The 15190-nt window shown below is 33.4% G+C and overlaps 1 protein-coding gene across 3 annotated transcripts; it reads right to left on the reverse strand.

The window, feature by feature from the left end:
- Nucleotides 1–674: 674 nt before the first annotated feature.
- On the reverse strand, nt 675–4220 carry LOC130954963 (transcription termination factor MTERF6, chloroplastic/mitochondrial-like). 3 transcript variants are annotated; one of them, XM_057881739.1, is made up of 4 exons: nt 3781–4220; nt 2327–2361; nt 1111–1994; nt 675–820 (listed from the first exon to the last, which is right to left on the reverse strand). In XM_057881739.1, the coding sequence occupies exons 3-4, from the start codon at nt 1986–1988 to the stop codon at nt 817–819; spliced, it is 882 nt and encodes a 293-aa protein (XP_057737722.1). In that variant the 5' UTR covers nt 1989–1994; nt 2327–2361; nt 3781–4220; the 3' UTR covers nt 675–816. The 3 variants fall into 3 exon arrangements, with proteins under 3 accessions (XP_057737722.1, XP_057737720.1, XP_057737721.1); XM_057881737.1 differs by lacking the exon at nt 675–820 and having other exon boundaries at nt 876–1994; nt 3781–4219; XM_057881738.1 differs by lacking the exons at nt 675–820; nt 2327–2361 and having other exon boundaries at nt 876–1994; nt 3781–4219.
- Between the last annotated feature and the right edge of the window lie 10970 nt (nt 4221–15190).

The raw sequence follows: 15190 nt of genomic DNA on the forward strand, positions 1-15190 counted from the left end.
CTAGATGGGGGTTAGCATGAGTAAATCCTAGAGGTTGGGTCATATACAGTCTCACGCAGTATGTCATCTGAAAAAGCATTATGAAAATCATATTGTTTAATCATAACCCTTAGAAAATGCTAAGATGAGAATCAACCGGATGGTTACTAGCTTGATTACAAGGGAAAATACCTGATCAAAGTCAACTCCTGCAGTTAGAGTAAAACAAGTCTAGCCTTGTGTCTAATAACCTCCCCTTTAGAATTCTTTTGGCAGCAAAATTCCAATAAGAGTTTGAGGCTGAGTGCCAGAGGAAGGAGGAGAACAAGAGACAGTATTATCAGACTCAGGACTAGGAGAGGGAGTTTGAGAACCAGGACGAGATATAGAAGTTGCAGGATCAATAGATGAAGGAGCAAAGAGCAGAGATAGTAGATATAACATCAGAGAAAGCGGCAGAATTAGTAGACTCAGAATTCACATTCTTGTCAATGAGAATAGAAGGGAAAGGAAAGTGTTATACTGTAATGTGAATTCTGTATTGAATGAATTACTGATACAACTATGTCTATATATATCACTGACTCAATTACTTATGTCTACCGATAATAGGGACAGTTATAACTAACTTCCTAATAGAATATAACTACTCTTTATTATCTTTACAATCTGATTTAACTCAATCAGATATTGACCGAGTTTCTTTACCTAAATCTTCTTTCATAATTCATGAAACTTACTGCAACGAATTTAACATGCCAAAAAACAAGTGTATATAGGACAACAGCACTCACAAGATCTCATTGCCATCACGACATGGTGACAGAGGAAACCCCATTATCTGTGTCACGGAAAGATAGCTCAATTATAGATCCAAGGGAAAACATATCAACTCATACAGTAGATCACAAGAATATGATTAGAGCAAACAATCAGATGAATATTAAATTCCAAAAATTTCAAACGACAGATATATGGATCAAACTATTAAACTAATAGCAAATAATAAACTAGTTACTCAATTTTAACAAGCCAAACTTCATGTGGAACTTCTTCTGATTACAGTCCAGCATTTCACTCAAGCTACAATCTAGATTCTGCTGCTTTAAAAGTTTGTGCCGCAACTCTAACCTTCTCTTCAGGCCATGACGAAAGAAGCAGGGATAATCAACGACTTCATCCACTTGTCTCCCCATCACGTCCACTAAAAATCCAATCCTGGGCTCTAAAGAGTTCTGTATGCTCTTGATCAGAATAGGAGGAAAACCAACAACCAAAGCAGCTATTTGTTTGTCTTGAAATCCGCATTTCTTTAAGAAATCATAATTGGGCATCAAAACCTTTTTCGCATCTCTACTTAAGATTGCTGGGAAGTTCACAGCCACCGCCTGAAGATCTAACTCACTCAGGCCTATTGACCTCAGAAACTCTGAAGTTGGTCGGAGTCTCTTATCAACACTATAACCCATTATAAACGGGTCCTTGACTATGACTTTTCCAATCATTCCATCTTTATTTAGACCAAGGCTAGCAAGGAAGTCCACAATCTCCTTCAGCTTTGTTTCGATGCTGTAGCTGATAAGCCGAGGATTGAGCAGTATCACCTTCCCTAGTTGCTTCTCGGGTATGCCTAATGCCTGAAAGAAGGCCAAAAGGGGACAAAGTTTCTCTTCGACACTGTGTGAGAGTATGTGAGGGAACTTGGCTATGGCAGAGGTGACTTCATGGGGCTTTGTTCCTAATGTCCTGAGACACTCAACCATGGGGACAATCTTCTCATTGAGGCCGAGAGCGAGGATCTTGGGGCATTTCGAAACAACAGAGGGAATCTTTCTTTCTTGAATTCCAATGCTTCTCAAGTATTCCCAATTCTCATTTGCTCTCTCTTTGTTAACACTCTCAAGGCGTTTGCACCTTCTGAAAATTCCTTGTATGCTATTATCATCAAGCCCTCTATCCTTGAAAAACCACATCATGCTACTCCCATTGTGGGTGCTGCTGGTTTCCATGTTATTCTTGAAAAAGTAAAAGAAAGACATTTTTAATTTTTGGGCAGACATGGCTTAACAACTAAGATAACAGAGGCTAACAAGTAACAATAATATTGCTTTGAGAAGTAATGATACACACATCAACAAATTTGAGAGACTCATTATCAATCACAATTCATAGGGAACTAAGAATAATTTTACAAAAAATTTTGAAAGAAAAAACAGTGGTGTTCTTTTTAATATGTCTGGTTTCATATGCAATTGGAGTCCATTGTGCATCAGAATTCGCAAATAGTAATGAAAATTTTAATAACAAAAGTTATTCAAAAAGAAAAAATGAGGAGGTTATCTCTTACTTGCGGTTGTGGTGTGAGGTGGGAGAAGAGCAAAGCTGATAAGAGAAGAGAAAAAAAATTGGGTCAATGGAGAAACAGGAAGTGATAATCTCAGAAATTGAGTTAAGCTAAGCTATGCTATGCTTCGCCTCATTGTGAGAGAGTGAGTGTGGCTAAAAGGAAGAAACAACCTCTTCCAATGTGATGATGATGGGATTACAACTTTTCACACACTCAAGTACAATGCTACCCTCTCAACACTAATATCAAGGAAGGAAATTTCTTTGGTGAAGAGTAGAATTGGGTGAAGAGTGAAGATTTTGACTAAATTTAGAATGAATATGTGCATTGCACATGACAAATTTTTATTGATGAACTTTTTCTGTTCTAAAAAGCAATCTTTACCCTTCACTAAATTTTCACTCTTTACCTTAGCATTACCCTTAAAGGAATGAGGCCGTTCTCCTTATTCTCTATGATTTTCTTTCAACAAAAACTTTTTATAGGTTTCCGAACAAAAGAAACAAAACATAAATGAAATAATTTTGGAGGAAAGCATGACTTTAAAGGACTCTATTCAAAATAAGAAGTGTTTATTTTTATTGAGTTAACTCCAGAGAATGGTCTTAAATTCACGTGATAACGATTTCCTGAAACTACAATGTGAACTATGATATTTATTATGTTGTTGAAATGAGATTATTGAGAGTTAAATTCGCCAATTGCCACAACTGAAAAGCATGAAATTAATTCTGCCCTTTGCATGACTGCATCTTCAAATTCTCACAAATATAATATCTGAGAATAGTGGAGATTTACATGTAATTATTTTTATGTGAAGTTAATAATTCAGACCTATTAGATTATTTAACAAGTTAAACTAAATTATCATTTGACAATCCTCAACTATCAACTTCATTAGAAGACATCTGCATGTGACTTTTCACTTCTGATAATATTACTTTTACTACTCTAAGGAATTTGAAATTAGGTATTCTAAGTACTAAGAAGTTTGAAAATCTACTTCTAGTTCCACTATTTAAATTAGTGCATAAAATTTTCAGTTCAGTTTACCGTTTAATAATAGTTAGTTCAGTTTTTTAAGTGATAACAAGCTTAAAATAGTTAAATTATATGTATCTCTTCCTACTACTTTCAATTACGCTAGAGGCAGTTACCACTAAAATAGCCCTCCAATCTCCTCACCCTCATCTTCAGGAACTACATACTGAGAAAAAAAGCTACAAAATAAATAAATAAATAAATCTGGCAATGCCTTCCTCCAATTCCAGTTATCAATCACACTAGACCTACGTCAGAGTCAAGCTCATGAATCATTACCATCTATCTATGTAAACTTTAACATCATTAACAGTTTCCAGGTATTTTGTATATTATATCAACTACTATAAATTCACGCTTTCTTAGTTTTTTCCTTATCATAACCACCACTCCATTGAATGCATATCACTTACTTATATTGAAGAGAGCATTTCGGTGGAGAGATCCGACCCGCGGCGACAGAGTATAAAGGCAGTGACGGAGACTGGGCGAGCAGAGAGCAGAGCAGCAACGAAGGTGAGAGGTGACTTGCGGCGAAATCAGAGAAGCGGCGTAGGCACAGAAAACTACAAGAGAGCACAGGCAGAGATGGGGACGAGCTCAGAGGTTGCAGCGACGGTGGAGAGAGATTACAGAGCAACAGCGACCGTGGAGAGAGAACACATTGCAGCAGCCGCAGCGAGGAGAGGGTGACGGTGGATAAAGAAGCATTTGGTTTAGGTTGGTTTGTTGAACTAGTGGTAGTGGAAGTGGCATCAGCATAGCACAGTGAGAGGGAGAAGGGACTCAAGGGAGTAACTGAGTAAGGGGTTTGGACTTTGGAGTGTTTCAACAAACTAGATAAGGAACTATATCCAGTTCACGGTTACCCTTGTTTTTTAGGCGGAACTAAATTCTAAATCCTAAAAATCATAGGTTACATTCCAATAAAGATAATTAAAACTTTTTTTTTAAACGTATGTTATTAACTAAATTTTAATACATCTAATTGATTAAATTATATTATTTTTGTCAAAATTATATAAGATAAATTAATTTGGTCAAAAATTGATAAATCAAATTTTGAATTAATTTAAATTAATATTTTTTATAGAAAATAACTATAATAAATTAATAATCTTATTATAGAAAATGAGTAAAATATTTTTACTATATATTTTTTTTATTTTAAAAATTCTGAATTCTAACCTTATAACAACACACAAAAAAAAGAAAAGGATTAGAATTTAGAGTTCTTAACATATATATATATATATATATATATATATATATATATATATAAAAGAATATTTTAGTCATTTTTTATAATAGAAATATTATAAATTTTTATAAAAAAATATTAATTTAGACCGATTCAAGTTATAGTTTATCGATTTTTTGGTCAAATCAATTTATCTGATCTAATTTTGATGAAAATAACATAGTTTAATCAATTATATGTATTGAATTTTAATTACTTAAAAACATCTTTAAAAAAAATATTTTAAATGTCTTTATCTAAGTAGCTCCCAAAATCATAAACTCTCAAACCTAACCACTAAACCAATAAAAAAATTGGAATTTAGTTCAACTAGAATGCAAATATATTGGACACACAAAAAAAATATATATTCATATAAGCTACTTAATCCTAACTAAAACAAGTAAGTTCTCTAGTTGATTTTTTAGTTTTATATTGTCAAATTAATAAAAAAATTAATTCAAATTATAATTTATAATGAATATACTATTCACAAATTAAAATTATTATGAATTTTAGCAAATAATTTACGTAATTGTTAATAAATTATATGATTTTGTGCTCACATCCACCCAAACACATATATTTAATAAATGTGTACACCAACATCAGATATTATTTCATCTCATAGTTGTTACATACATTTTTTTAATTTGTACGTATTTTAAATAGAATTATATTTTTTAAGAGATTTTTTTTGTTATTCAAAACACACTCAATGAATTCATATACAATAATTCTAATATATCAAAGTTTAATAATATAATTAATAAATACTGATCTCAATAATATTTTTTTAAATAAATTTACTTTTATTTTTACACTTCAAATGTCATACAAAAAAAATTGAGATATGTAATGACTCTAAAAAATATCAAGGAGGCCCATAAATAACTAAGTCCTTACACTAAAAAATAGATTCTCGTCGTTGCGATGATCACATTTATTGCCATTAGCATAATAATTCTATCTTAATCAGAACAATTATCATGTGATAAAAGCTACAAGTCACCTGTAATATCTGTGTCACAATATGATAGTAGTAAAATTGACTAAACCACCAAAAGTAACCATGAAAGATTGATTCGCTGACAAAAGTAACCATAGAAGATTAAAACTCCTCAGATATCCACAATTGATTTATTCCGTTTGTCAAATGTGATCAAATATTAATAAAATGTTAAATTACACAATGTATCCACATCCATTGCAACGTGACAAAAGCATGCCTTACGTGGATTAATTTTTTTTGTTAAAATTGTATTTATTTAGTTTATTAAAAAAGAAAACGTTACTCTTTCAAGCATTAAAATTAGAAGAACAGAAAGATACCCCTCCTTTTTGAGCATGACATCAATCATGCCCTAACAAAACAGTTTTTCATATTCTTCTTCTCTAACGTACTCCCATTGTACTTTGATTTCATTCCTGTGACGACATTAGAGAAGGAGGTTGCTGCTTCTCCAACGGGCCGTGTTTAGAGGCGTACTCTGTCACACTTAAAAGTGCCTGCACTGACTCCTTGCATTGTATGTGGGAACACTGTGGGTGTGGCCTAACAGATGCATTGGATGGCTGCTGAAAAATGTTCAAAGTTGGAGCCTGAGGCACAGGGGGCCTGAACTTGTGATGGAGGAGACCTCTTCGTGGATCTCTTTGTTCTCTTTATTTTTGTGGTTGGTGGCCTAATTGCGGTGTATGCGGCATATTAGGAGATGGATTCAATGTAGTAGTGGCCTATAATTTAAATTAGACATGAATGTAAGTAAACTTAATAGCTCAAAAAATGTTTAAGCAATTTAACAAATTTATATTTTAGCTGTGGTTGGGTTTCGGCACCCAAAAAATGTCTCAAATTCAGCTGCTGCAGCATTTAAGGCTGCCTTTGCCTCTGCATCCTCTAAGGTTTTCTCCCAATACAAACGAATGAACCATCTTCTAGGATTAGTAACCGTCAAAGATTCCAACAAGACAATATACTCACCACAATGACATCTTCCCTCCATAATTTTCTTCTTCTTCATCTTTGAATGTGAAGCTCCTGAAAATTTGCTTCCTTCGCTTGTAGTTACCTCTTTCCTTGACACTGCTCAAATTTTATGAGCATAAATTAATTCAGGAATTAGGGTTCTTCACTTGTAATTACTTTGGACGCTTGTGCTCGGTTACCCTGCGAAAATTGGGTTCTAACTGAGAAGAACGAAGAATTAGGGTTTAAATTGACCTTAAATGGTACTGAGTACACGTATGCCTACCAACATGTGTAAACAGTCTACGTATGCCATTTTACTAAGACTACATCAGATTTGGCTATTTTTGACAAACGAAACAAATCAATTGTGGATATCTGAAAAATTTTGATCTTCCATGGTTACTTTTGTCAAAAATCAATATTTCATAGTTATTTTTGGTAGTTTAGTCAGCAAAATTTGTCTCTTAGAATTAGAAGAGACACTTATCACATTATAACTACTGCTGCACCAGCAAAATTTAATACATATAAAACGTGCTCTATGTTCTACGCGGTAGAATTGGCTTTCAAATAAATTTAGGATTAACTACTAAAATAGGACTCGGAAAGATTTTACATTGACAAAAATAATCCTGAAAAAATGTCACATTCTACGACCTATCACTTAGGGGCGGAGCTAGATAAAAGATTAGAGAGGGTTAAAAATATTTATATAATAAAATTTTAAGAAAGACTAAACTGAAATTTACATATAATTTACATACAAAATATTAAAATTAAGGGGGATCATTGCCCCCCTTTACTACAATATAGCTCCGCTCATACTATCATTTATGTACCGCTAATGAGAACCTCTGATAATCTTGCACATTAAAATGTGAAATGTTTAGAGTTTGTTTGGAAATTATTTAACATGAGAAAGAATTTTATTTTTTAAAAAAAAATTATTTCTATTTAAAATTTAATTTTATGATTTAAAATGACTATAATATATTAATAGAATAAAATTTAAATTTAAAAAGTGTAAGAGAAGATTTGAAAATCACACTCTTCTTAGTTTGATTTATAAATAAAGAAAAAATGAGAATTAAACTTTTTAAAGATATTCAAATTATTTATTTTTAATTATTTTAAAATAAAAAAATTCAACTCTTAAATAAATTTTAATTTCTAACATTCTAACCAAACTCTTAATGTATTGGTTAAATTCTTATGAAGTTATTGTTGGTACTAAAGAATACTACTAATTTATTTAGATTGATTTTTTGTTCAATGTACTTTTCATAAATGTTTAAAAAAATTGAGTCGTCCCTCTTGATCTAATTTTTATTTTTTTTTTTGTTGGTTAATGAATTGGATAACCCCGATTCTAAATTATATACTCATACATTCACTTACATACACTAACATAATCATTGTAAGGTTTTAAACTTGTGTGGCTTTAGTTTGAGACAAATACATTTGCCACCAAATCACATGACTCAGCCGATCTAATTTTCACTTTTCGAATACCGTCTTTTTATTTGATTGTCTTTTTATTTGGTTTTGTGAAAAAGGAAGGAAAAACCTTCCACATATAATAGAAAGAAATATGACGGTCATAATTTTTTTTTGACAAATATCTCTATTTAATTAAAAGAAAATCGTGAAGTTGTCCTTTTATAATTATAGAATAAAAAATTAATGAAACACATTTTATTATCGAACTTATCTATGTATCACTATCAATTTAGATTTCTTTATCATAAAGTCTAGAATACTTTATAAAAATTAAAAAAAATTATTGTTATCAATTTAATTAAAAGGATAATTCATATTATTAAACCAAACTCCATTTAATATTATACAAATTACTTAAAATAATAATATTACGTAAATCACCTAGAACAAATTTTTATATAAATCAAAATAGATAAGTTAGATTTATGTTTGTACATGAATCAAAATAGTCCTGTTCGATTTATATGTGTACCTAGTAAATTTAACGAGGTTTTTAGATTTATGTGAATACAACATTACCTAATAAATCTAATTAGACTGTCGATTTATGCATCCAACTGATGTGTAGTAAATCTACGCCTACTGTTTCGATTTATTTTAAATCATGTACATAGTTTAGCTAGTAATTCAAAACAAGTAGTTTTGATTTATTCGGCAATGAGCTAAACGACATAAATCATGTATTTTTATCTTTTAGTATATTTAACAAATTTTTAATAAGGGTAGTGCTAGGGAGCCATATGGTCTAAGCATATAATGAATAACCATTCGGGGATAATAAACATCTCATGTCATAAAATCACTCATCTCAAAAATTTAAGTAGATTTTGGAGTTCATCAAGGATCAAACCCTTGACCTTTTGGATGTAGAACTATAATACCATGTCATGAACCACTCATGCTAAAAGCGTAACCTGACAGGACAATGTAACACTAATGGTCATATCTCTAATACTTCTTAAACCTCCATTGTACACATTGTACGCTTAGACCATTGACTCCCTATACTTATCCTTTTAATAATAAAAAGTAAAAATACTAAAAAAATAAAAATATATTTTTTGCAAAACTACAGTTTACATTTTTTTAATATTTTTCATAAAATAAATAAATAAAAATATATTTTTATCTTATTTTAATTAAATATAATTGATAAATAATAAAAAAATTTTACATAAAATATTCAAATATAAAATCACTTTTATTTTTATAATTTTTTTTAAAAATCATTAAAAAAATCTTTGCTGTATCAAATGGAGCATTAGAAGAAGATTTAGTCAATTAGGCTCCGTTTCGTTAATGTTTATGTCTATCAGAGACATGGACACTAGGGGTGTACATGGCCCGGTCCGACCTGAAGATCTGACTCGGTCCCGAACACTTTAGGAGCTAATTTAGTGTGATTTCATCGGGTCTAGAGTTGGGTAAGGGTCTCAAAGATAGACCCGGTCATTATTTCGGGTCGGGTCCGGGTCATAGCTCAGGTCACCCGAACTCGGTCCGATGACCCGGTCATCATACACAATTAATATTTTATGTTGGATGATGGTTATTCTTATGTGGAATTTAAATATTGTAAACCTTAATATCTTGTGTTATTAGTCATTTATAAGATTATAAGTTAATATTTTATGTTTAAAATGCATAAGACTTTATATTAATGCATAATATTGTGTTATTTGTATTGATTTAAATATTTGGTGTTAGACAATATTAGTATTGATTATGGTTATGCTTTAAGTTTAGAGAAATGTTAGTTCTTGTTCTTTTTTTTTAAATGAATTTTACTATGTGAATTGTGAAATAAAGGTTAGAGATTAAGTGATTTTTACATGCTAAAAGACCCAGTTTTCACCCGATTTTTACCCGATTTTCACTCGGCCCGAATATGCGTAGGTTTCATCGGGTCTAGGATCGGATTAGGATCCAAACATTAGGTCCGGTCTATATTTCGGGTCGGATCTGGGTTAAGCCAAACTCGGTGTGGTCCGACCCATGTACACCCCTAATGGACACGGTGGTACGTGTCCACCGTTTATTTGCTGAAACATAAAATTTTAAAAGACACGGTTACACACAGATGCACATAAAAAACATATATTTAGTGTATTTCTTTTAAGCTGTGACACTAAGACACAACTCATGAGACACAGATTTTTCTAATTCTATCCCTAATTATTTTTTAAAATTTCAACCATTGTCCTTTATCTTTAACACTTAAGTTGTTTTAATTTGGGGATAAAATGGACTTTTGAATTAAATATATGTGTCTTATGTATTATCACTAAACATATTATAAAATTTGTGTATCTGTGTATTAATGTATATTTGTGTCTGTGTCTATGTCTCTATTTTTTTAAGACAACAACTAAACACGGCCTTAGGGATTTAGACATTGAAAATTAGGTTAGGTATATATTTTTTTTAGCTTTAAAAAAAAAGTGGATGTTCATCGGCTAATCCTCTCTGTTCTCGTAAGATCTCTCTATCTTTTACTTGTGCTCTCGCCGGATCCACCGCAAGGTCGCGTGTCGCCGAGTCTTATCCGCTGGTCGGCCCTCGCGTCCTCGTCGCCAGCGGTCTTGCTCCCTCTGCCTCGTATTCTGCTCGTCCGCCATCACTGCACCCAACGCCTGGTGTGCTCTACTGCTCGCGTCTTGCCTCTCTTCCTGCAGCTGTGCTTCCTGGCGCTGAGGCTGAAGCTAGGGTTCTCCCTCTCGAATTGGTGGAGAAAGACCTATTATGGTTGCCGGTTAAATCCCTGATTCGGTTTAGATGCTCAGACTTTGAAATTATTGGCGTGGAACCTAGCCAACTCCTCACCCTTTTGCATCAGTCCAAGCCCACTTCCCATGGCCAAGTTGATAAATTTTACTTATTCTCCTATCAGTGATTTCCATGAGTCAAGTGTTGCAGCAGACTCTCTGGTACATTCATCCAGTATTGATGACTTCATTGCCTATCTTGATGGTGCATTAGCTGCAATTTCGCCAGATGCGTCATCCGATAAAGAAGATGAAAATCAAGATGAATTGGAAAGTGTCAGAATAAAAAGGCGCAAGTTTGAAAGTGACGAGGAAACTGAGTCGTCTACTTCAGAAGGAATCGTGAAACAGAATTTAGAAGAATCTGTAGACGAAGATGTGTGTACACATCCTGGTTCATTCGGAGACATGTGTATACGTTGTGGGCAAAAGTTGAATGGTGAGTCTGGTGTGACATTTGGCTACATACACAAGGGTCTGAGACTTCATGATGAGGAGATCTCTAGATTGCGCAATTCAGATGCGAATAATTTGCGTAGTCGTAAAAAATTGTACCTGATGCTCGACGGATTGCGCAGCCACATAAGAAAATGGAAATCTCAGCCAAAATATTTGCTGTTGTTCATAAATCATAACTTTATTTCAGGATTACATTTGGACTGAGTTGAAGTTGTATATTCTTATTTACTTATTTTTTCTTTCAAGTTTTAAATTTTATAGTTCCTCAATAGTGGTTCTCAAAGGAGACATTGCTGTGCTGCTGCAAATTCAATTCATGCACATAGATTAAGTTTTTCTTTTTGTGCCTAAGATAATTTATTGCTTGCGTCATTATATCTAATGCTTTGAACTTCAAAATTTTCAGGTGTAAATGAAATGGAAAGTGTGTAACATAATAAATCAAATACATCTATTTTAGCCAAGAGGAACCACCGGAAACAATAGGAAAGGAAGATAACAAAGGAATGTCTAGAAGATCTATGAGTTTCATTGGCTTGTCAATTCTTCATATTGATTGTGGCTCCAATATGTTTTATTAATAAACTTCATTTTTGTTGTAATGTAGTTATTCAAGGTTTTTTAATCTTTCTTGTTTAGGCACTTTTTGAGAATTACCTGGATGTGACTTGATTATTTACTCAATTTAATGTTCTTGGTATATTGTATGGTGACTTTTGAAGATTTAAATGAGATAGATATTTAATTTTTATGTTTATTATTTGTGTATGTTGTAAAACATATAGTTTGTGATTTCTATCATTTGTTTTGGTATTATAATCATAAATATAAAAAAATTAAATAAATATATCCGGGCTAACTTTTTAATTATATACATTGTTTCTTTCATTGAAGAGCATAAGATATGCTTGTGAATGGCTGCCATAGTAAATAAGTGTGGCCTTTCTTTTTTAATATAGTTAAGATTGCAGTATGGAAAGTGCTTCCTTTTGATAACTCATAAGGCATCGCTTTAAAACTTGTATATAGAAAATAGTCTTTGAACAAGTAAAGTGCAGCCTTTGATAATAAGCCCCAACTATATAGGCAACCTCGGTTAAGCGTTTCCTAATCCTTAGTCACTTTGAGCTACACTCAAGGATAACTAAAGGGTAGCTAAACGGTAAATCTGTGTAGCATTCCTAATCCTAAATTTTCTCCTCTTTTCTTGGTAAAGTATACTTTTTAATTTGAGTCAGTTTTGTATTTAATGTTTTTTATAAGTTTAAATTCTACCCTACCATCAAATTTTCGACCGTCAATATGTAGTCAACATTTTTTCCAACCTTGACACTTCGTCTTCTTCGTTCTCTGTAATGCGCTGTGAAACTCATAGGAGCTCCTTGTACCATTCTGGAAATCTCTGCGAACTTGTGAGATTTGGCAATAGTGAAGAAACCACAAGCACAGAACTTTATTGTTCACACAGAGGTTAGTCATGGAACCCATTGCGACCAATGTATTTTGTTCTGCTTCTTTATTTTTGGTTGTTGATTTTCCCTGTATTTTGGCAGCCATTGTGTTAGTAAACTATTGTGGTTAATATGCACATGCAGTTTAGGCGTTAGGATTTGCTATTAGGTTTTTTTTAGTTTGCTATCAAGTTAGTTTTGTTGATGGGTGAGAGTTTGGTTGGTTCTGGGTTATGGTTAATGTTGTAATGTAAGGGTTTCACAGTGTCTACTTGGCATCGTTTTCTATAAATGACCTATTTTATAAAGTTAGTCTGAATTTGTTTGAAATTTCTTTGCAAATGGATGACCATATAACCATAGTATTTCACCATAGAGGTAGCTTTGTTACCAAAGAGGATGGTTCTGTAGTCTATGCTAGAGACAACACTGATGAGTTGGTTGGGTTAGATGAAGACACAATGGATGTGTTTTCAGTTAGGGACTACTACAAAGTGTAAGGATATATGATAATATTGTGGAGTGTTGGTGGTTGGCTCTTGGAAGACCTCTGAAGACTAGGCTGAGAGCTCTTTCGCAAGATTCTGAGTTTATAGAGATGTGTTCATGCAAAGAATAACCAAGGGATTGTACACGTCTACTTTGAACATGGAGTGTCCTAACCAGAATTTGATAAGGAGTGTCCAGACTTGTGTGAGATTTCCTCCAATTCCATTCCCACCCAAACCCAGCTGACAATGAGAAGGATCAACATATCTCTAAGCCAACCATATGTAACCCACCCAAGAAGGCCTCACCAAGTTAGAAGAATCCCATAAAACCAAACACAATCACCCTCCACACCACCAGAAAACCCACTGTTGGTTCAACACCAACAACCTCCATCTCTAAGGCAGCCACAAAACCAAATGGTGAGACTACTTCAACCACCAAAACCCCATCCAATGCATCAACCAAGTCCCCAACAAAGTCCACAACTACCAATCAAGCCAAACCCAACTCATCTAACAGAACTACTTCAGTAAAACCTAACTTATCTAAGCCCACTAATCCAAAACCCACCACTGCCAAGCCTCACTCACCTAAGCCCACCAATCCAAAACCCACTACAGCCAAGCCCAACTCATCTAAACCCACCACTACTAAGACCGGTACATCCAAGCCCAACTTATGGCTGAGGCATGTGGTTCAGTGGCAAAAGTATTTGCCTCAATCCAAAGCCACACAAGTTCGAAACCTAGCAGTGGTTGGTGGCTAGGTTAGTGTGTGTGAGTGGGTGTGTGAGTGTGTAACCTAGGATTGCTACTTGATGATCTTGGCGACCATCATCAGCATGGGTGATGCATAATGTTAGACATGCAGAAGGTAACAAACTGCATTTTTTTTTCATTTCTCGAGCTTGCTGAAGGTTTTAACTGAGTTCATTAATAATAAATGAGGGGTCTATTTAAGTTCATTAACATAAATTGAGGGGTCTATTTGATGCACGATGGTAACAGTTTGAATGATGCAGGGGCTGATACCAACAGTACTAAAAGTAATTCTAGGGGTTTACCACGGTTCTGTGTCTGGCACCTGTGGAGGAACTTTAAGAAGCAAGGGAAAGAGTTGGAACTTAGGGACCTTTTGTGGGAGTGTGCTAGAGAAATCACAAGGCATGGTTTTGAGCAGAAAATGGTCAGAATTTGGAGGCGAATTGAAGAAGCTTGGGCTTATGTATAAGTCACATTTAGGGTACATTTTGGTGATTATGTTTAAAGTGTTTAAGTTTGGATTTGATTAGGTGGTTCTATTTTAAAGGGTTTCAGTATTTTGTGTAATGATGATACTATATAGACATCAAGGTTGGTGAATGTTACAAGTGCTATTATGACATTATTATCGTTATGGAAATGAAACTTGCATATTAGCTATTATAATTTATCTTCAATCAGATGTTATTTTTATTTGCAGTTTGATAATTATACATTGCAGAAAATGATCATAGTCAACCTATCAAATGCATTCATGTCAATTTGATTTCTACAATTAACAACAATTATACCATTTCCCCACAACTAAGCCATATCCAATCCACACAACCACAATAAGAACACAAACAAACCTAAAACACAGTTCCATATTTTTAAAATCCTAACGCCAGCTTCCAAATTCCTAATTCTCTAGCTTAAAGTTCATCTTCCAATGGTCTACTACTCTTGCAGTTTGCCAACAATAACTTCATCCTCGTCATTTGCCTACACGAAAAAATCGCACCATCTCTTTCCCACCAGAAGAAAAAAAATTAATTTAAAATGCAATTCATAAGGGATTTTACTAAACTCACAGAATTCAATAACTCATATTGTAGTTTGAGCAAAAAAAAAAACGTTCAGGATTGACTTATGTACCAGACCAATAAAGAACAGGAGCATCTCACATTCGCACCATTGAAAA

The sequence above is a fragment of the Arachis stenosperma genome, chromosome 10 (genome assembly GCF_014773155.1).
Source record: "Arachis stenosperma cultivar V10309 chromosome 10, arast.V10309.gnm1.PFL2, whole genome shotgun sequence".
NCBI classification, from domain to species: domain Eukaryota; kingdom Viridiplantae; phylum Streptophyta; class Magnoliopsida; order Fabales; family Fabaceae; genus Arachis; species Arachis stenosperma.